The following is a 23,267-nucleotide window of genomic DNA, read 5'->3' on the forward strand; positions in this document are numbered from 1 at the left end:
GCATAAATGGTTGCCCACTGCTCCAGGTGTGTGTTCACGGTGTGTGTGTGTTCACTGCTGTGTGTGCACTTTGGATGGTTTAAATGCAGAGAACAAATTCTGAGTATGGGTCACGGTACTTAGCTGTATGTCATGTCACGTCACATTTATGTTATCTATGCTCTATTGTGAATAAAATATTGGCTCGTGTGATTTGAAAGATTTTTGGTTTTCATTTTATTTATTTTTTATTACTTATTTGTTTGTTTGGCTAGTTTGAAGTGATTGTGTGGTTTTTAAGTTGTAGTCAATTGCGGAAACATGGTAACCGTTCCCTAAAATCTAGATCCAGCTGATTTTCAGGATATTATTATAGTGTCAAGGTTAGTAAATACGTGCTCTCCTGTCTAATTATTTGCCTATGTATTTGTTGTCTTGTTTTAATTAATATATAATATATTTCTGTTAAAGTAACGAACATAGAAATTGTTCCGTATCAAAGTCATTCTTTTTTTATATTTAATTTTTTTCTACCCAGTAATTCCCATCCCAATTTAAAAACATCAAGCTATAACCTCATATATAGATAAAGGGGAGAGTATTGTCAGTTTTTACACATGTCTATATTGTCATGTGCTCAGTTGTCTTTTGTTCTTTGTCATGTAGTGTTGTGTACTGTGCTGCTGCATTATTATATGGTCTTGAAGCAATTTCAGTCCCATGTATGCAAGTAATATTGAACAAAGCCATTGAAATACACTTTATTTGAAAAATTTCCGAGCATGTTAACTTAGTTGTTAGCACAATTGACTTTCAGCTTTGGGGTCGGGGGTTCGATTCCTGCTAGCACGCAGTGTGTGCAGAGTTTGCATGTCCTCTCTGTACTTCAGGGGTTTCCTCTTGGTTCTCCAGTTTCCAAGTCTCATCCAAAGACATGTGTCACAGGCTGTATAGAATTCTTTGAGCTTGAAAATACTGTGTGCAGTTCTCACAGGTGTCTGATATGAAGGAAGCTTAATCTTGCTAAGGGGCAGTGCATTTAATTCATAAGTCAGCATAGTGTGAGTAATATCCATGAGGCCTTTTAATAGAGTACGGTGAAGAAGGAGAGATGTAGCCATGATCACTCTTCTGGGTCATTGTTCTGTGTATTTGCTTTGTAAATGAAGCCTGTTACAACTTCGCTGTGAGATCAGAAGCAGACAATGAGGCACATGATGTCTGAATTGCCTGCCAGCCATCTGACTGAAGTGCAGAGAGCATATGAACAGTTTTTTAACCACAGTCAATGAGCTCATCACACTTGTTGGCTTAGTGGGGCAAGTCATTTATATATATAAATATATATATATAATTTTCTCAACAAGACTTGTGGTTTCAGTAGTTTTTCCATGAGTTATTACACAGTATGAGTAATTATAAGAATCCATTAGCAAATGGAATCCAGCTATGCCGGAGCAGAAGTATAGTAATGTTGCTGCTACTCTGCATTACTGCTTACCCAAATGAGTCTTAAACAGGTAGGGTTTTTTTTTGTGAAGTGAACACTTCAGCATGTCATTATAACGCTTTTCACAGTGTGTTCTTAACCACTTTCACCCTTTTTTACATTGTAAGTTCCTCCCTAAGTTCCTTTTTCCTGTTGTCTAAAAAAGCGAGTCATTGTCTTGTTTTAGACAGTTTGACCGTTTGTGGTAACTGTCATTGAAACAAATAGACAAAGACAAATATAACTTTCATAATTTGGTCCTCCATTGTTTTGCTCTGAAGCTATGTGTCTAATATATCTAGCAAGTAAGGGAGGCTTACAGCATTTTTTTTTCCATTGCACAGACCGAATGACCTTCTTTGGCTAAGCAATTTTATTTTGAGTATAAATACCTTTTACATGTGTCAATACCATAGACATAACCAGTGGTATTCACAGTCTAACCTGAGTCTGATTCTTGGTTGAAGTGGATAACAAACTGTGAAGTGTTTCTAAATTCAACATGGCTGCTGGCGACATACACAACGTGTGTATTTTTCTATATTCATACAGTCCATTAAATATGTTATAAATGTTGCATCTATGATTAAAGAACGATTAACAGTGCAGCCGTCTGAGCAAGTGTATTTAAGATACACTTTCACCTTCAATCTCCACACTGCTGATCCACCACACACTTTACTATACACTTCACTACCTCACTACACTTTACTAACCTCAACATGTCTTCTGCTTTCACTCATTTTATTTAATGAACTCTTATGGTTCAGTACTTGGTGAGGTTTTCTCATTCTTTTCTATGTATAATTTAGCTGTGTTTTTCTTCCTGAGTTTGACCAGTTGTTTTCTCTGTATTTTTATATCCAGTATTGCTAAACCCCACGGTCATTAGACAGAATCAGCCACAGTTCTGACACCTGATTTGAGTTACTAATAATAAAGATAATTACGTTATAGCTCAACACGGTTAGCCTTCAAGTTTACATAATAGGAAACTGGAGGCTTGCAAGCTTTTCTCACTTGTTAGCAACAATTTTAGCTGATGTTAGTAAAAGTTAGACAATTTTAGTATTAGAATTAAAGATATACATATGTTATTTTACAGTGACTATAAACAATTACTTTCTTTTTTGTATGTGTTACATTTCTACAGCAGGCGAAAGCCTAGGGTGAGTGTAGAATGACAGCATTTTAAGATCTCAGACTGATTGGATTATGCTGATGGTAGGTATGACTACAGGACGATGGAGATGTTGTTATAATATTTATTGCCACAACACAACAGCAGGGCTGGCATTTACAGACAGCAACAAAAGGGCAGACATTAAACCAGGATAACAGAGAAACTAGTCTCAGGTAGGAAAAACAACACAAACAATGAACATGAAGGAATGTATATAGGGAACTTGTCAAACATCAAGCGGAACTGGGTAACTACACTAGGCTAAGCTGGCAGAAAATACAAGGCCTCTCGACCTCTAACCTAGTGTGTGACAACATACAAAGAAAATCGCTTTCGTAGTAAGTAGTCTTAACTGTTCTCAAATCAAAGAAGCTAGAAGTTGGGGTGAAAGATAGAAGAAGCAACAAACAAGCTAACAGTGAGAACGACGGCTTCGACGTGCTGCTTTTAAACCAATTAGTTCCACTACTTTGGGTCGGGTTCTTGCCATCCTGTTGGTCAAGTCCTTTCACCCAGTTAATGGTGATTGCCACAGGGACCCACTTATATGATGGTAGCCAGAGACAGAAGAGCAAACAAAAGTGGGGCAAAAAAGAAAAGAGGAGCAGAACACAAATGCAAGCACAATGGACTAACATAATACACTATAAGATATAAGACATAAAATAAAAGATGTTATAATATTCATTGGCAGCCTTGTAGTGTTAGTGCACAAATACAGATGCACACACACAAACACACACACACACACACACACACTATGTTGTCGACAATGCACTGTCTCACAGCTTTACATATCTATGTCTCTCTTAAATACATCATGCTATGTTTTTAGCAACATACAGAAATATAGTTACAGAGAAATGAAACCGCTGTAGTCACACCTGTTTCCCACACAGTAACACTGTGTCACTGATACAGCTTGTGCACATTCACCATTCAAACACCAAGCATCATCTCAACAAAGGTTACAATGAGGACACACTGTTTTTTTGTATGTCCAATTCTAATTTCCTAGGAACATTTCAAACAATTTAAATGTCACGTTGAGTTAATCAGAACCAAGCCTGGCTCAATCAATCAAGAATAAAGGAAAGAATAAGCTCACATACTGTCCTTTGGTGTAAAAAACTGATTGTCAGGATTTACCAAACAGGCATGAGGGACTTGTAGCATTTAGTATAAGATCAAGAGGCTGTCACTACTGTTTTGTCTCACTGCATATGACTTTATGGAATTTGACTTTACAAAAAGTGAATAATTGTATTTGATAGCAAGTATTGATGTTGTTAATGATTAATTATGCACTCTGTTTATTATTATGAATAATTATAATTCTCAGAACAGAGACACTTACAAGGATACAGGTTCAGTTTAGTGCAGCGTTTTTTTTTTTTTAAAGAAGCAAGTAAATAGGCACCGGTCAGGAAAACAGACTTCAGGCAAAATCAAATGCAGGGAGCAGCACAAGGATCAAAAACCAGGATAAACAGCAATGAAACAACGGCTTGGCAATGAGAGAAAACAAAGGAAACTAAGCATACAGTATGCTTCACAACATGACTGAAACTGAAAGTAGCTCTTAAATGTCTAGTGAGTGGCAGTTGAAACCCGGTGAAGTGCAAACAGAAGTCCGGTGCAGCCATTTTTGTAGGCTGCACTGTATGATGGGAAATGGAGTCCTGAGTTTGGCTAGACCTGATAATAATAATAATAATAATAATAATAATAATAATAGCTGATAACTAGGCAAAGTGCACAAGTTATTTACGACTTTAATAGGTCATTCTTGTCAGTCTACACATAATAAACGTAGTAATAAAGGGACTTGTGCTCCTGTGTGATTTCAGGCTGAACTGCTTTGTGAGTGATCGAGCGCAGCCATGACGACCCACGTGACTCTGGAGGATGCGCTGTCCAACGTGGACCTGCTGGAGGAGTTGCCGCTCCCCGACCAGCAGCCATGCATCGAGCCTCCACCGTCCTCCATTATGTACCAGGTATGCGTGCTCTATCCTGCAAAAATATTTTGGAATGTTGCCTTCAAAAGTCAATCACATTGGTAATATTTCCACCAAACATCGATTCAGTATGCTGAGCTGCCAGTTTATTAGGTTCAAATCCCACTTTAACAGAAATCATACATTTTTGTCTATTCCAGCTTTATGCCATGTGACTACAGTTTGTAGTATAAGTCAGACAGAAATACATCATAGTTCAGATTGTGTTCATTTATGAATTTGAATATGCAAATGTTGTGAGCTTGTTGAGTGATAGCTGACTCTTTGTGATAGCTGGTTTTATCACCTTAAAAAAGTGTGCCTCCAGTGCTCAAAGGAGTAATAAGGAGTAAAACACCATTGTCTGGTAGGATGAGCCCATGTTCCATTTCCAATATGATAATGGAAGGATCAGTGTTTTGTGTGATTTTACTTGAATTACTTCAGGCAATGGCAGTAAATTTTCATTGCTTTTGTGGCTGTAAAGATCTTACCCCTGTTGACCATCCCGGGGATCAGGTGAAAAGGTCTGCATGCGCCAAGAATTTGCAATGGTTCTGTTTTCAATTTAATTCTTGCTTGGTACAGCATTCTTGTTTCTTGTAGAGTCTACACCCAGGAAAGCCCATGCTGTTCCAAAGCCAAAGGAGGCAGACCATAACACCTGATACTAGGAATTTAAGGATACTACAAAATTCCGATAAAAATTCCAATTTTTCCACATTTGGCACACACCAACACGCGTACGTGGGCCCGTATGCACAGCCATGACGATTTGTAGGAATCCTCCTGGTCCTATGCTTGATGCTGACTGCATCTATTGCTGTTAGCTTGTGGGGAAAAAGGTTTTATTCTTAAAAATTATAAATGTTTATTACATCTTGATTATGAAGTCCATTGAATATGCATGGTTTGATTATCAAATGTATCGAATCAAAAGCCTTGTCCTGAATGATAAAAGCATACATACCTTATCTTATTGCTGCACCTATAATTTGCTGTACCTAACAATCTGATATCTTAAAGATGTCTTAAATGCCAGTGTACAGTAATTAGAAATTTCACTCTGAATATCATATCTAGATTTCCTATTTCTGTATCTCTGTATGTAGTATGTGTTTTACAGTATTACAGTATGTGTCATATCTATACAGTTTACAGTATGTACAGACCTGTATGTATAAACAAGTGCTTGTCTTTTCATTCAGGCAAATTTTGATACCAACTTTGAGGACAGAAACGCCTTTGTGACTGGGATCGCCCGATACATTGAGCAGGCCACGGTCCATTCCAGCATGGTGAGTAGAGCGCAGCGATCGCTGTTCTACCTCCTAGTAGAACGCAGATCATGTGACTATGGCAGCTGCATGATAAAAAGCACAGCATTTGATTCACGCACAAAGCTGCTTTCAGTAACTGTCACTGGAGGTTTCACCAAACTCAGAATGTGAGCAGAATCATTTACTCACTCGTTCTTCAAACAGTAGACACATAAAGATTAAAAAACATACTGAAACTTACGTGTCTTGTGGATGTCGTGTGTAAATGTTTCAGTAAGTTTTTTATATTTTCGCATCTACTATTTGGAGAATGAGTCTTTCAATGCTGAGTAGGTGAATTCCATTATGTTTTTCCTCCCTTTTAAATGCAGTGTTTTCCTTGTACTTTAGTAAAAATCCTAAACAGTCTTTCCAGGATTTTGCAGCTACAGAAATGAACACAACATCAAGCAAACTCTGTGATATTTAGAGGAACTTGCCAGTCGAGTCTTTTGACATCACACCGCGCATTCAGCAAAAACCCTCTTTAATTCACATGCATCAAATATGACACAGCTATAGAAAGAGGTTACATATGTGTGTCTTCACTTGGTAAAGTTAAAAAAAATCCTGTACTTGCAATATCAGCAACTCAGGTAGTTCTCTGCAAACAGAGTGCAATGAAACTCGCACTATGCATTACAAAGTTTGAAACGGATACAGCAAAATCAAGCATTTCTGGTGAAGTTTTTCATAGGGGGGGTGTTTATTTAATATTTTTGGAAGTCTTAGATGTTGGATCTCGTGAATCAATGTAATCATTGACAAGTTGCTGTGTTAAAAGAGGAATAAAACATTCCAGCACATGCTGTTCTAGGAAAACTATCAGCCCCAGTGGCTAGATGGAGATAGTGCTGCACCTTGTTTACCAGATGGAGTATGAAATAACAAGGTATTGAGGTCATAATTGTGAGCCTTTTCTGACTCAGGAGTCATGGCCTTGTACTTTATTGTAACATCTGTTAAAAGCAGAAGCAGAAGGTCGTATTTTCTTTAATTGGTTAAAAATAATTGTTAATTTGTATGTACATAAATATGTGGGGATTGATAAGAGTTAACTAAGGGTTTCTCACATAAAGCACATGCTATCAGTGCAATTTATTGATGATGCTCTTGTATAATCAATGGCTTTGTCTTCAGAATGAAATGCTGGAGGAGGGACATGAATACGCTGTCATGTTATACACCTGGAGAAGCTGTTCGAGGGCCATTCCCCAGGTACACGGCAAGCCTTTTACCCATGATCCTATACCTGATATCTAAAATCAAATGAATTGTATATAACACACAACACATTTCATTGACAGTTTCCAGTTTTTTACCTGAGCTTGTCAGACCTCAGTGTTATTAGCAATGTCAAGAGTATTTAAGTGAATATATATTTGCAGAGTGTAAGTCCTCACGTGTATTCGATAGATGTTACAAACGTTATAGCGATATTCTAACCTGATATATCAAACATTGTAAAAGACAAACTTGATTTGTTAAAAGGTGTCATGAAGGTTAATTTTGCTTCTAATGTAATAGTGTGATATTACCCTCCTTCGGGTCTTAGGTGAAGTGTAATGAACAGCCCAACAGAGTGGAGATATATGAGAAGACTGTGGAGGTTTTGGAACCTGAGGTCACCAAACTCATGAAGTTCATGTACTTCCAGGTAAGAAAGGAACCGGTTAGCAATTTGTCTTTCATTTTTCCATAATATTCAGTATTTTATAGATGTGTACATTTTAATAGTGCTACACATCTACCACTAGAATGTAGACGCACATAAGTGAATGGATTTCATGTGGTGCAGAAAGGAAACATTTATGATTCTCTGCTCTAGCGTAAGGCAATTGAGCGATTTTGCAGTGAGGTGAAGCGTCTGTGTCACGCTGAGCGCAGGAAAGACTTTGTGTCTGAGGCTTACCTGCTTACCTTGGGCAAATTCATCAACATGTTCGCTGTCCTGGACGAACTCAAGAACATGAAGTGCAGTGTCAAAAATGACCATTCTGCTTACAAAAGGTATGACAGGAATTGCTTTCAAGATTTTTAGATGTTACCTTTGTGCCTTTCAAAAGCTTGTATTTTTTCCTGTAACTGTTTTATTCTTCTAGAGCCGCTCAGTTCCTCAGAAAGATGGCGGATCCCCAGTCTATCCAAGAATCCCAAAACCTTTCCATGTTCTTGGCCAATCACAACAGAATCACACAGGTACAGTCGAATTTCAAAGTTGTATTTAGCATAAGATCTGAGATTCTGTTTATATCCAGAGAAACTTCAAAGTTTGTATAAGAATTATTTTTCATCCATTATCTATGTTACTATTGTCCAGAGTGATCATTTAATGACATGTTTTAATCTTCTAGCTCTGGTAGATTGAACTCAGGCCAGTCTGAATGTCTCATTGAGGGGTTTTATTTAAGTGTGTTATTCGAGTTGTCACATAGCTCTTGGGTATATGTGATACTTTATATACAATATTTATGTCAGAACTGGCAAACTGTTTGTTTAAAAGTATGCAAAGTTCTTAATGCCGGTCTGAATGGTTGTTTGATCTTTATTTTTGCAGTGTCTGCATCAGCAGCTGGAGGTGATCCCTGGCTATGAGGAGCTCCTGGCAGACATCGTTAACATCTGTGTTGACTACTATGAGAATAAGATGTACTTAACACCCAGTGAGAAACACATGCTACTCAAGGTGCCATGTCTATGCTTCATTTACTGCAATTGCTTACTTTCCATCCATATTTTAGGAAAAATCCTGCTGAGGAGATCTGTGCTTAGATATTTTGTAACCTGCCTTACAGGTGATGGGGTTTGGGCTTTATCTGATGGATGGAAATGTCAGCAACATCTACAAGTTGGATGCCAAGAAGAGAATAAACCTCAGTAAAATTGACAAGTTCTTCAAGGTTGGCTTGAAATGAGTAGTTAGCGGAACTAAAAAAAACATGCCCTATGAGTTGGATTTGTTAATGTGATGAATTTGTTCATTTGTGTGGAAACATCTCTACAGCTCCAGGTCGTGCCTCTGTTTGGTGACATGCAGATTGAGCTGTCTCGGTATATAGAGACAAGTGCTCACTATGAAGAGAACAAGTCAAAGTGAGTTTGAAAGTTTTAATAGGAATAAGGGGAAATACATACCTGCCATTGCTCTCTTATGTATTGGCTAGTGACTCATCTAGTGAAGCAAAAATTGTCAGTGTGTCAAGACAAGTATGTTATCTTTTATACAAGAGCTAATCTTAATCTGATGGTGCTGAAAACATTATTCAAATGACTGTCTCATAACACAGACTTACACATACATTGTTATACTTCACTTTATTTTTTTCTATTAAAGATGTGCTCTGTGTTTATACGCTGCTATTTTAATGGATCATCTTTGTATTGATGAGAGTTTACAGTATATTGCTGTTTAATCAGCAGTAGCATGTTGATCCATGTTAGTATTGTTAGGGTTTTTATGTTTCCTTATGCATGTTTTTGAATCTTCTAAATCGGTCCTTTAACTCCCCAGGTGGACTTGCACCCAGAGCAGCATTAGTCCCCAGTATAACCTGTGCGAGCAGATGGTGCAGATCCGAGACGACCACATCCGCTTCATCTCCGAGTTGGCACGTTACAGTAATAGTGAGGTGGTCACAGGCTCCGGCTTGGACAGCCAAAAGTCTGATGAGGAGTACAGAGAGCTGTTTGATCTGGCACTCAGAGGTTTGCAGCTCCTCTCCAAGTGGAGCACTCATGTCATGGAGGTGGTAAGTATGTGTGTTTGGGTGTGTGTGTTTGCGATACACAGAGCACATGCATGCCTTAAAAGCCTGGATACAGCAGTTGTATTGTTTCTTTCCAAGTCAATTCTAACTCGTGATTTATGTCATGGATTTAACTCCCTCATAAATGGTTTCTTTTTTCTCTCTCATGTTTCACATCCTATTCCAGTACTCATGGAAACTTGTGCACCCCACTGATAAGTTCTGCAATAAGGACTGTCCTGGCACAGCTGAGGAGTATGAGCGTGCTACACGCTATAACTATACCAGTGAGGAGAAATTTGCCTTGGTGGAAGTGATTGCCATGATTAAGGGCCTGCAGGTGCTGATGGGCCGCATGGAGAGTGTGTTTAACCAGGCCATCAGGAACACTATCTATGCTGCCCTGCAGGACTTCGCCCAGGTCACTCTGAGAGAGCCGCTTAGGCAGGCAGTTCGCAAGAAAAAGAATGTCCTAATCAGGTAAGTTAAGTGTCGTGTTGTGAAAGGGACCTGAAAATTGATTAAAACCTGTTATGGCTATGAAAAAATGTACATTTAACAGTACTTGCTTGGAGCCTGCAAATACCATATCTACCTTTAGCATTCTTTAGCTAATAAATTTTAATGCTGTGAATGTCAAGGTGGCAATATACACTATAAAATGCAGTGTGTCAGGGCAGCATGGCCACGTGCTGCTAAATTACTGTAGTTACTGTAGAATGTGAGCAATTCTTCCATTCACATGGTTGCAACATTGCCATATTTGTCCTTTGTCATCAGCGTTCTACAGGCCATTCGGAAGACCATCTGTGACTGGGAGGGAGGCAGGGAGCCACCAAATGACCCTTGTCTAAGGGGAGAGAAGGACCCCAAAGGTGGTTTTGATATCAAAGTGCCCCGCCGTGCCGTTGGCCCCTCAAGCACACAGGTCAGTTACACTGACAATTTTCTTTTCATATAGCCGTTGATTAATGATTACATAACAGTTACAAACAACTAGAAGATGTTTTCTAGAATTATCTACAAAGATTTTTTCCCTTTGCAGCTGTACATGGTGCGAACCATGCTCGAGTCTTTGATCGCAGACAAGAGTGGCTCTAAGAAGACCCTGCGCAGCAGCTTGGATGGCCCCATAGTCCAGGCCATAGAGGACTTCCATAAGCATTCCTTCTTCTATACCCATCTCCTCAACTTTAGTGGTGAAAAATCATTTTTTATACTAATACAAAAAAACACAACATTCAAACCCAAGTTCTTAAAAGAGTATGTATGCAGCAATGTATATCATTTTGAATAGCAGTGCCTTTATCACACTGTATTGCTGTTACGGTTTCCTGAGTAACAGTCATGGCAATATACTTGTCGTAATTGGTTCTCAGAGGCCCTTCAGCAGTGCTGTGACCTGTCGCAGCTTTGGTTCCGTGAGTTTTTCCTGGAGCTCACCATGGGGCGTCGTATCCAGTTCCCTATTGAGATGTCCATGCCCTGGATCCTCACTGACCACATTCTAGAGACAAAAGAACCTTCCATGATGGAGTAAGTGCTGCAAACATTGCAAAAACCAACACGCCAACATTTTTGACATCTTATCGTATGCCTGTAAAGGAATTCCTTTGCAGTTTGTCTAGTGTTATTCTGACATCAGCCGTAGACGTGCCGGGGGAGAGGCGCTTATTAGAATTGGCACAGATTTCTATCCTTTATTACATGACATTTAGAAACATGAATATGAAATATGGTTCTTAGAAATTATATATTGTTGTGTAGGTTATGTAGTTTGTAAAAGTATATTTTATGGAATATGTAAATTTATTTCAACTTCAATAAATCTTCAGTTTATGTGTGGTTAGCTTGGTAGCTACTCTATTTTAGGACTTCTAAGCTATAGCATTGCTAGTTAGCTTGCTAGCTAGCTTGTCACAACAAAAATTTTACTCAGTTTGTCTAATAACATCTGTGTCACTAAAATATATGTGACTAGAAAGAAAAAGAATAATTGTAAAAGTAAACTGAATGCATGTTTTCAATTGAAATGTATTTCTTTTTCGGTGGGTTGCACCGTGCACAGGATAAAAAACACATCTACAGTTCTCAATTTCAGTTCCCACGATTCTTCACCTACAGAGAGTCAGTGCTGTCTGTAGCCCTCAGGCAGCTCCACACTCAATTGGAATGATTTCCACTCTCTCACCTGTCACTTGTCGGTAGCAGTGAATTTTTATGTTTTTAATGCCTTTTTTACTGTGTGTTTTTTTTTCAGGTATGTGTTGTATCCCTTGGATCTTTATAATGACAGTGGATATTATGCTCTAACCAAGTTTAAGAAACAGTTCCTCTATGATGAGATAGAGGCTGAGGTAGAGTCTTTCTTAGTATGCTGTTGTAAACTATACGTTTCCATCTATTTTGTTCAAAGATTGTCATTAAACAGTGTTGATTGTTTGGTTGCTTTATGTAGGTGAACCTGTGTTTTGATCAGTTTGTCTACAAATTGGCTGATCAGATATTTGCTTACTATAAAGCAATGGCTGGAAGGTGAGCGATTATTTATACCTCATTTACCCGTCCATATAACTGCTGACTTAATAATTAGTTTGTTAAATGATGTTTTGAATGTGTGAACGTGTTTGTCTTAGTGTTCTCTTGGACAAGCGTTTCCGAGCAGAATGTAAGAACTATGGAGTGATTATCCCATATCCCCCCTCAAACCGCTATGAGACACTGCTGAAGCAGAGACATGTGCAGGTACAGACTTCAGTCACATACAGGTGTTGAACGTCCACAGTATTTGAGCCTTAATACATTATGTATAAATATTATATATGTAAATAAAAGTGTGTGTTTGTGTGTGTGTGTGTGTGTGTGTGTGTGTGTGTGTGTGTGTGTGTGTGTGTGTGTGTGTGTGTGTGTGTGTGTGTGTGTGTTCACAGCTCCTGGGTCGTTCCATTGACCTGAACAGACTGATCACCCAGAGGATCTCAGCAGCCATGTACAAATCCCTGGACCATGCAATCAGCCGCTTTGAGAGTGAAGACCTCACATCTATAGTGGTAAATGCAACGCACCAAAGACTGAGTGTATTCCATATGTTGTTTTAGGAAAGCATCTGTAGCCAGGTTTCCATCCGCATTTTCCACTGTTCTATGTGGAAAAACGTTTTGCAAAATTTCCTCACTCCCACTGGTTTCCAACCAATATACCATATACCAAAATACTGTTTACAGATAATTTGGTTTTTGCGAGATAATGTCATACTTACATAATGATGTAAATAAAAATGTAATTGTTCCCTACAGAATTTTGTGCGTACCGTAACGCAAATTACAGGTACATCTCATATGTCTCCAGATTTGAGACCGACAGAGTGGTGCATCTTGTACTACAGTTTTATAGTGTGCTGGAAGGCATGTACTTCCCTATTCTACCCCAACAGATGGCTACTATGACGATGCTAATCTGTATTGTGTGTATATGTATTTTCCAGGAGCTTGAGTGGCTACTGGAAATAAATCGACTGACTCATCGGCTGTTGTCCAAGCACATGACCCTGGACAGTTTTGACGCCATGTTCCGGGAAGCCAACCACAACGTGTCCGCTCCGTATGGTCGCATCACTCTGCACGTCTTCTGGGAGCTCAACTTTGACTTTTTGCCAAACTACTGCTACAATGGCTCCACCAACAGGTCTGTGCAGATTCGCTGCAGAGTAATACATCTATATGAATATAGCTGTTGTCATTCCCTGTTCATTGTGTTTTATGCTGCCGAGCAGATTTGTGCGCACAGCCATTCCCTTTACCCAAGAGCCTCAGCGGGATAAGCCTGCCAACGTTCAGCCTTACTACCTTTATGGCTCTAAGGTAGGATTTAGCATTATCACAATGTGAACATCAGTTGTGTAAAGTGCTTAATATGATTAAAACCATAAAGCGTTGTGGTTGCAATTTTAAAAAAAAATAATAATAATAATTTGTGATAGCAAACATCAGACTTTTAATAATCATTTATCCAAATCTGAGGTAATTTAGAAAATTTGCAACCCATTTTATTTAGATTTCTGCAAAAACACAAAAACCTGGAGGGAATAAAATCTGTTGTTGTGATATTTATCACCTAAACCCATGAATGTGAAAAACTCTCAATTTTTATTTTCCTCATTCTTTATTTATATAATGTCATTGATTTATTTAGCCTACCTTTTTTCAGTGCTAGAATATAGATCATGATTGTCTCAAAGTTGTACAGCTGGTGGTAAATTCACCTCTGTACACTAATTATATAAAGATGTTCCTAATTTATCCAAATGAATCCAAAGCCAATGTTAGTGCTGTATTTACAAAAAAAGTCAAGAAGAGTACATTTTTAATATTTCGTAGAGCTGCGAGACAGAGCAGTTCAGCACCACTTGCTACCTCAGAGTTAGATGTTACTTGTTAATGACTAATCTGAAAAATAACCTGTGCAGTCTATATAGAAGTATCAATTATATGACATAACGACATTAATGATCTGTTTAATTCAAGTATATGTATAATATTCTGGCGGTGCTAACCAGGGGCCTGGTTCTTGTTTAAGTGTGAAAATAAAGGAATATAGTTTAGTTATAGTTAGTATGAAGTAATTCACCATCAGCCATATACACACCTATTCTAGCACCCTATTTTTTTTTTACTAAAGAGTTTCTTTTACTTCTGCATTATTGCTTTGGGACAAAAAGCTATTTTTCCAACCAAAAATAAAAATGTGTATCAGTAAAGAAAGCAACATATTACATAACAGACCACTTGTCAGTCAAAAGTATTGAAGCCTGCTTGCTTTTACAAATTATACCTAAGATTGTTGACTGTTAACGTAAAAAGCAAAGGCTTGTCACCGTTTACTGACTTAGTTTAGTTTGTTACTGTGTAATGTTTTTTGTAGTACTGTATATAGTACACATTTTGCAGTGGGGTTTTTTAAAATGTAAAATAAACCAATTACCATGTGATGTGTTGTTTAATTTGATTGTGTGTGAAATGATTTTCTTCTCTGGTTTACAGCCCCTGAACATTGCATACTCCCACATCTACAGTTCCTACAGGAACTTTGTGGGTCCCCCGCATTTCAAAACCATCTGCCGTCTCCTTGGTTACCAGGGCATCGCCGTAGTGATGGAGGAGCTGCTGAAGATTGTCAAGAGCTTGGTAGTGTTCATTTAACCTGTTAGCAGAATATCATTTTACACTCCTGTAACAATATTCTGTATATAAGCATAAGGAGTTTGTATTAGACATGTCTGTTATAAACTTTGCTTCATTTAATTAACCTGTGCTATTCAGCTCCAGGGCACCATTCTGCAGTACGTGAAGACTCTAATAGAGGTGATGCCGAAGATCTGTCGCCTGCCTCGCCATGAGTATGGATCGCCAGGTAAGATGGCTGGGATAATCACATTCCTGAAGCAGGTCTGTGATGATCCTTATCTCCGTCATTGAGTATTGGAATGGTTCGGCACAGAGGAGCTGGTTTTGAATCTATAATGGACTCAGATGATGAGCTGTTCAGGAGTTCCTGGTTACACAACTCAGAACCAAATGTATATGACTGTAGAAGGGACAGTATTTATAATCACACTCTCCAGTGTTTATAAGAATTTTTAATCCCACTCTCTGGCGTCGCTCAAACGATGAGTTCCTTTTGAGTCTGGTTCCTTTCAAGGTTTCCTCTCATGCCATCTAAGGCAGTTTTTCCTTGCCATAGCCACTGCAGGCTTGCGCATTAGGGATAAATTCAAATAAATGTCCATAAATATTTTACGGTCTGTAAAACTGCTTTGAGACAATGTCTAGTGTTAAATGTGCAATAGAAATAAAATTGAGGAAAAACAATGATCCTGATAATTGTCAGAGATTTCAAGACTAATAGTTTTAGTAATAAACAGCAAACTTACAAATTTAAAAACAGCAAATTTATTTTCTTTTGTCCTTTAAAGTTCACCTTATTTATTTTGAGGTATGTGTTTTCCAGGTATCCTGGAGTTTTTTCACCACCAGCTCAAGGATATAATTGAATACGCTGAGCTGAAGACTGATGTGTTTCAGAGCCTAAGGGAGGTTGGCAATGCAATCCTCTTCTGCCTCCTTATTGAGCAAGCTCTGGTAGGAAGCTATACATTCTGTACCTTTCACTTTGTTTCCTGTTTCTTAGCCTCACAGTTCGAGTGTGTAATATATGAAATTATTATATTTGTTGGGGATCTTCCCACTGAGAACTGGTTAATAAACTACAGAACAATTGTAAGGGATTTGGAGTCATCGGATCGTAGACTTTATTTGTACATAATTTAAACCTTATACTCATAATAAATGTGTCTGAGGTAGTTAGAATAGAATAGAATAGAATAGAATAGAATAGAGTAGAGTAGAATAGAAATATGAACCAGATTGTCTTTATATTGCCACAGTAAACTGCAACTGCAATAATATCAGTAATTTATATAAGGTACAATCAGAATACAAAGAATGAGAGAAATATAAATATGATATGGATATACTGTTGTATAATACTATAATAATAACAAGCTGCAGAGTGGATTGTCATTCAGAAATATCAATCCAAATATAAGCAAAACTTTGCAGACATTAGCAATGTGAGCAGCCGAATTAACCTGATCATTAAACATGATGAAATAATATTCATACTGATTCCTAAACAACACCAACATTGTGTGCTCAATGCCAGGAGTAAACATGCAGTGATATATTGAAGCCATCCATATTGTTAACAAAATAACAAAATCATGGTACAAACTCACTTTGTTACATACTTTCTCCCACACATACAGTACGCTTGTGTTCAGCTAACACTGAAACTCTTCTCTCTCCACTAACTGGTAGAAGATTTATACACAGACAAAACTCAGACATTGTAATAAAGTTGTTGCTTAAACCTTAATAATAAATAATGTTATGAAGTCTTGAGGTTTAGTCTGAAACAGAGCACAGTTTGCATGAAAAACTGGCAACGCGAAAGCTGTCACATGGTCCGGAAATTGCAGCGCAGGACCGAAACCTGAAACTGTGATACGATTCACATGAACGGATGGCACTTGTTCAGGAAGTAAAACAACCTGCACACGTGTTTTATCTGATGACAACATCATTAGTTTAACACACATGTACTGTACCATGAGTAGCAGGGAACAGTGTGAGGCACAGATGAGGTGAAATACATTACTGATAAATAAAAACAAAATTTTATTACGAAATAAAATACGTAAATGTCATGATGTAAAATGAATGCAAATGCACCGTGAGTCTAAAACCAAACAAATGCTGGTTAAGCGAGGCACCACATTCAGACTGTAGCAAATGTGTCCAGTGAAAGCAACCCCTTCAATGAACTTTTTTTTTGAATAATTTGAATATTTTATGTAAATATAATGTTATGTAAAACCCTGGATTTTTTACGGTATGATATTTTCATGATAAATTTGTCATCGGAATGTCTTTTTTGCCAGGAATCATGTCTGTTATTACTTCACGTTAAGTTCCATGTCTTTCTCTGACTTACAGTATAATGCAGTATGCAGTCTGTTAGGCTCTATATGCAGACATGTTTTTGTTTAGGCTCTGTGCATTTTATTTCCACAAAAATCTATTTGATTTTTTGTTTCTTATAGCTTTGTAGGTTACAGCTCTTGTAGACAATTCTTGACAACTCATAGCCTGTACTAGTTCCTGTCAGAGGAGTATTTCTGGAAAGGGAAAATCCCAGACTACAGAACCAGTTCCTTGTCCTGTACTGAGATTTTCCTTTGTTTTGAGCTGGAAATCAGTATTTTTTCTGATGCATTGTACATAATTGTCACCCTGGACAATGTATACAATGAATAATCTGTGTATGTGTGTGTGTTTCATTATTGTGTGGATGCCAATGCTGTGTCAGTAGAAGATAGTGCTGACATCTGCCTCTAAAACGCAACTTTATTTCTCATTACACGCTGGCAACAACCAAAGGTGGTAAGGAATTAGGACTAACTCATGTAACCAAACCATACAAAGACCAATAGCACACCGTCTCTGGTCGCTGTCGCTTTTTTGTTTCACTTCACATATTGTTTCTGGTGTGATGTTCTGCCATGGATTCAAAAGATAAGATGTTCACAGCCCCAAAACAAATGACTAGGCAAAGTTAGTTTCATGTTGTTTAACATGGTTTGTATTTGGGGATGCTTCGTTCAATTATGATCTAAATTATGAGCCCTGATGTACCGAGGGCTCAAACCCCAGCACTACAAAGCTGTCACTGCTTCCACCACCCTGTCTGTGGCAGAATATTCAAAAGATTTCACTGCAAAAGACAGACATCACAAAATACACATTGCAGGTCATTTTGAATCGACTAATTAAAGAGAAATGCTTCTTTCATGTCCTCTGAATCCTTGGCATTATGGAACACTTTCCTGGCTGATCGTAATCGTCTTGCTCTGATGCACTGATCCAACATTCATTCACTTTGCTATTCAGTCACATGTAATATTCTGATGCTTGCCTTTAATTTCAGTGTTTAATTTATCTTCTTTGTTTTTTTCTTTTCATTTCAAACTCTACTTTGTGACAGCAGATCACTGCATGCTGATCTATCAGTGACACACTTTCGTTCTGCACAGGGCACGAATATACTTCTTGGTTTATTATTGTGTTTGAAACGAGTCAGTGTGCCCTCATTTCACTAAAACTGATCACTTTCAACACATTTCATTTATTTTAGGGTCTTTGTTCTCCATATATATATATATATATATATATATATATATATATATATATATATATATATATATATATATATATATATATTGTATTTTATGCTATGATGTTATGCTGTGATAACAAATTTCTTCTTATCTTCCAACTGATGTTTTTGCTTGCCTATAACAGTTCATGTGTTTTAATCACCACACAAAGTCCTGAAGCCATACAATTCAATAACGTGTTGTGATCTAATCATTTCATAACGTAAACCTGATATACACCAAGTTGTTCATTTATTATCTACACCCACGTTGTATGTACACTCCACTATTATGACATATCCCCAGGATTTTGACTGAGGAAAATTTTGCGATAGTTGTGGCCACAAATTTTGTTATTTTTTTTTTTTACTGGCTTTGTAATATTTTGCACATTTTTTGTCATTTCTTTTTGGAAAACTACTTGAACTGGCAAAATTGCAAGCACAGGATTTTTCTTCTACACTCCTAGCAGTGAGGACACAAATGTAATTATTTTCTGTGATAGCTGTACTCATGTTCAAAGCACATAAGCACATATCCTTTTTCTGTTAATGACACCACATGGCACGTATTTGTACCACACAGTAACCTAGAAAATACTCAGTGAGTACAGAGATAAGGTAGAATTTAATAAGCTGGCTAGTGAGTGTGTTGTAGGTGTTATTATAAAAATGTGACAAAAATCATTTTAAACATGTTGGACTGTAGTTAAAACACAATGGATTTCATATGTTTTGCATATTGGTCCAAATCTGTGGAAAATCTGGAATAGTTTTGAAAAACTCATGAAATCCTGGAGAGACGGTAAAGAGTTACCTGAAAGTTGCTCATTCCAAGTATGTAATGTCTACAGTCTGTCTGCTGCTGTGTACAGTTTGTCACTCCATCCATCAGTGGAAATGGTTTCCCACAGGACCATTGCTCTGATCTGAAACTAACCCTGGAGTTATAGGACAATGAAGGCAAATTGTGCATGAAAAAAATTTGCTTCAGTGGCACCGACACTTCATGGTGTGCTAACCAAGTTTGTGTGTAATAGTGTAAGACTTTACAGCTCCTCTAGAGCAGCGTTTGTGTCTGATCTGTTTGTGTGATCACCATAAACACACTAAGTAGGTAAATAAAATCTGCTCATCAGTGATCCTAGTGTACTTCCTTTACACTAATAGATGGTGTATAGGCTGCAACAGATGGACTACAGTATTTATACCATACAGTAAAAATGATCAATGAGTACAGATATAAGTTAGGTGTATCTAATAAACTGGCAACTGAGTGTATTACAGGTTTCATGAGACAAAATTTGGATTATAGTTAGGACACCATGGATTTCACACAGATTTTATCTGTACAGTATATAAACCTTGGATAACATCCCATTTCCACACAGCTGTTTGTGAGATTTCTGTATTTTCAAAGTGGATCCAGGATTAAACCTTTGTTAAGCTGTTTGGTTGCTCACTAGATTTCTCTGGTGGTGTGTTTTCATTTTAGTCGCAGGAAGAAGTCTGTGACCTCCTTCACGCAGCTCCATTCCAGAACATTCTCCCCAGAGTCTACATCAAAGGTGAAGAGCGAAACAGATTATAAATAATTGCACTGTTCTCTCAGTAAGGCAGCTTTGAATGCTGAGCCTTATCTCATGATATTGCTTGGTCTGTAGAGGGTGAGAGGTTGGAGGTCAGGATGAAGAGGCTGGAGGCGAAGTATGCTCCTCTGCACTTGGTTCCTCTCATTGAGAGACTTGGCACTCCACAGGTGAGAGATAAACAGTTATTCGGAGGTAATAAGGAGTAACTGAAGTGAAATGTGATGCAAAGATCGAGCTGCTTGTTTTCAGTGCACAGTATTTATAAAGCCATTTTCCTGACAGCAAATTGCTATAGCAAGAGAGGGAGACCTGTTGACCAAGGAGAGACTATGCTGTGGCTTGTCAATGTTTGAGGTCATCCTCACGCGCATCCGCAGCTTTCTGCAAGACAGCGTGTGGCGTGGACCACCACCCAGCAACGGTGTCATGCACGTGGACGAGTGCATGGAGTTCCATCGGCTCTGGAGCGCCATGCAGTTTGTTTACTGTATCCCAGTGGGCACACACGAGTTCACAGCAGAGTATGTGATTTACATTGGAGTACTGACAGAGATGGAAACCTAAAACAATGAAGCATTAAATGGCATTATTATTGAGGGTTCCACATGATAAACCCAATACATCTTACAGCTTTGGTGTGATAAAGGTTTTAGGAGTATTAGATCTGTCTTTTGAGTCTACTGAGCATACTTTGGTGCAACCCTGCTTGTGTTTAGGCAGTGTTTTGGGGATGGACTAAACTGGGCCGGCTGTGCCATCATCGTGCTGTTGGGACAGCAGCGGCGCTTTGACCTCTTTGATTTCTGCTACCACTTGCTGAAGGTCCAGAGACAGGATGGCAAGGACGAGATTATCAAAAATGTGGTAAGTTTCTTCCAGAACATGGCCTCTATGACCTTGCGGAGTTAGTTAGTTGATTTGTCTAAATGTGTCTAATACTTCACTATCCATGCCTTCGACTTTCAGCCCTTGAAGAAGATGGCTGACCGCATCCGAAAGTACCAGATCCTCAACAATGAGATATTTGCTATTCTCAACAAATACATGAAGGCTGTTGAGACGGACAGTTCTACAGTCGAGCATGTTCGCTGTTTCCAGCCTCCTATACACCAGTCCCTGGCAACTACATGTTAAAACCCAATTCAGCCTAACTCTTGACACTCTTCCTTCTGGTGAGGGCTGGTTCTCAAACATACTCGCTTAAAAGGTCAAAGGTAATTTGCAAGCGTTTTCTCGACCGCTGTTTTAACAGCGTCAGACATACCTCCACACGTCCATAAATTAGATCCTCAAGTGAACTGAAGGCCTTATCCACTGCCCTCTTAGCCTTGATTCTGAACATCCTAATAAGATTCTTTAGGTATCACACAGGACCTGCCTATAATACACAAGGCAAATTATTATAAGTAAAAAGTAACAAATTTAAATATAACTGTTAAATAAACCAGAGCACATATATAAAATTTATATTGTGATTTTTATCGTTTTTTTTTTATATATAATTATTCCTTTTATTGATAGTAAATGGGCTTTGGTAAAGACCATTTTTGCATGTCCATTAAAAAAAATAATGTTTCACATTTCAGTTGTCCACCTCTTTCAACTTAATTCCTCTTTTCATTTTTAATGTATGTCCCTACAGTAATAGGTCACTAGAGTATTAATCTAGTTTGCATATTTATTTATCATCTTATCTTTTAACATATTTTAAAGAGATCACCAGTTTCTTTCATTCCTCAGTTTATTTGGCATATCTGGATTGTTTTTAAAGCCTATTATATCTTCTATTTTCCATCTTAAATGTCAGAAAAAGTGAAGTATTTGGTGTGGTACTTGTTCATTTTTTTCTAATGTAATATGTCCTGTGTATTTGCTTAATCAAAAGAAAACAAACAAATCCCCACCAATCGTTGCAATTAGTAACGTCTCGGTTTATGAACTGCTTGTATGGGCTAACGATGTTTTAATTCAAAGTGTGTATTTAACCAGTGGAGATGTTTAGCATTGTGCATTCACATAATCTAAATTTCACAGTTATGTTGCAACGGAACATGAAGGATTTCTTTTAAATACCTCTTAATTTTATTTAGAAAATATTCAGTATTTCAGAAGTGGGGAATTTCCTGTCATATGCTGTGGCACACATTTGTTTAGGGGAAATGACCTAACTTCCATTTTCTGTAAATAAGGGCAGTTAAAACACCTAAAGCTACTGTCATGAGTGGATCCTCATGAACTCATCTCTTTCCTGAGTTCAGGATCTTTTACATACCTTTCTCTTTTAAAGTACTTAGAAAAGTAACGGTTTCTTTGCTCTCATAACCCACATAACCCAGTTTTCCTTGCGCCTCCGAGGGCTTAAATGGTCAAATAATAAAAAGGAAACAAAAATTCGGAAACTTTGACTTTAAGTGCTGGCATGACGGGTGTAATTTATTGTCATCTTGAATCTTATTGTGACATGATTTTTTTGTTCCTATTGTTGTACAAGTGATCACGTGTTTTAAAATAGAAAAAGAAAAAACAATGAAATGTACAACAGATGGTTGTGCAAATGGATTGATAATTGCATTGTATTTCCATGAAATAAAAAATATCTAACTGAAACCTGATTTGTGATTTACTAATGATGTCAGCATTTGTTCCAAAGAAGGTCACCTACAGTATTTCCTCCATGTTCAGTAATGTCAAAGTGTTAGATGGTTTTGTAAAAAGTAAGTGAACATTAGAGTGGTTTTAATTCAGTGCAATGCAAATTTCACTATTTTTTTTTCCTCATACAATGGGCAAAGAGGAAAGTAAGTGAATCCTTTGAAATTTTGTATGTAATGTATATATATCCATTCATGTATATATTTGTCATAAAATCTGTAAAGTCGTTTGAACGACTTTTAAAAAAATTGGAAAGTCGTTTGATCTTCAGTTCAGTTACAGTAATCAGAAACACAACCTGTTTTAACAAATTACTGTATTCTTCTCACACATATTACAAAATACAAATATTCATAGTGCAAGTTGGAAAAAGTATGTGAAAACTGAATGACTTTAACAAAAGCTAATTAGAGATGGAAATTGGCAAATTAATGAAATGAGATTTAAAAAGCACTAAGACATTTTAAGTTTTCAGAAGAAGAAACTGATAATGAGAATTTGACACTTGTCATATCAAGGGAAAAATTAATTCCCA

The 23,267-nt window shown here is 37.6% G+C and overlaps 1 protein-coding gene across 3 annotated transcripts in view; it reads left to right on the plus strand.

Annotated features, from left to right (window-relative positions):
* Window positions 1-22,687, plus strand: part of cyfip2 (cytoplasmic FMR1 interacting protein 2) — a 28,757-nt gene extending 6,070 nt beyond the window's left edge. Inside the window, exons 2-30 of one of the 3 annotated variants that reach the window (XR_007138284.1) lie at window positions 4,502-4,651; window positions 5,860-5,949; window positions 7,111-7,188; window positions 7,526-7,627; window positions 7,799-7,980; window positions 8,073-8,169; window positions 8,528-8,656; window positions 8,766-8,870; window positions 8,975-9,063; window positions 9,482-9,719; window positions 9,904-10,196; window positions 10,497-10,644; window positions 10,762-10,915; window positions 11,096-11,252; window positions 11,977-12,073; window positions 12,175-12,251; window positions 12,353-12,461; window positions 12,647-12,766; window positions 13,201-13,400; window positions 13,489-13,576; window positions 14,756-14,899; window positions 15,035-15,125; window positions 15,723-15,853; window positions 17,646-17,716; window positions 19,984-20,056; window positions 20,153-20,247; window positions 20,363-20,601; window positions 20,797-20,944; window positions 21,047-22,687. Coding sequence is in view for 2 of the 3 variants with exons in the window: in XM_027135578.2 (XP_026991379.1) it covers window positions 4,535-4,651; window positions 5,860-5,949; window positions 7,111-7,188; window positions 7,526-7,627; window positions 7,799-7,980; window positions 8,073-8,169; window positions 8,528-8,656; window positions 8,766-8,870; window positions 8,975-9,063; window positions 9,482-9,719; window positions 9,904-10,196; window positions 10,497-10,644; window positions 10,762-10,915; window positions 11,096-11,252; window positions 11,977-12,073; window positions 12,175-12,251; window positions 12,353-12,461; window positions 12,647-12,766; window positions 13,201-13,400; window positions 13,489-13,576; window positions 14,756-14,899; window positions 15,035-15,125; window positions 15,723-15,853; window positions 19,984-20,056; window positions 20,153-20,247; window positions 20,363-20,601; window positions 20,797-20,944; window positions 21,047-21,214 (3,759 nt within the window). In the remaining variant the exon portion in view is untranslated. Of the gene's footprint in view, window positions 1-4,501; window positions 4,652-5,859; window positions 5,950-7,110; window positions 7,189-7,525; window positions 7,628-7,798; window positions 7,981-8,072; window positions 8,170-8,527; window positions 8,657-8,765; window positions 8,871-8,974; window positions 9,064-9,481; window positions 9,720-9,903; window positions 10,197-10,496; window positions 10,645-10,761; window positions 10,916-11,095; window positions 11,253-11,976; window positions 12,074-12,174; window positions 12,252-12,352; window positions 12,462-12,646; window positions 12,767-13,200; window positions 13,401-13,488; window positions 13,577-14,755; window positions 14,900-15,034; window positions 15,126-15,722; window positions 15,854-17,642; window positions 17,717-19,983; window positions 20,057-20,152; window positions 20,248-20,362; window positions 20,602-20,796; window positions 20,945-21,046 lie in introns of those variants that run through there. The other 2 variants (XM_027135578.2, XM_047802322.1) reach the window with 2 other exon arrangements.
* Window positions 22,688-23,267: the final 580 nt, after the last annotated feature.

Source organism: Tachysurus fulvidraco, chromosome 17, assembly GCF_022655615.1.
Source record: "Tachysurus fulvidraco isolate hzauxx_2018 chromosome 17, HZAU_PFXX_2.0, whole genome shotgun sequence".
Classification (NCBI taxonomy): Eukaryota; Metazoa; Chordata; class Actinopteri; order Siluriformes; family Bagridae; genus Tachysurus; species Tachysurus fulvidraco.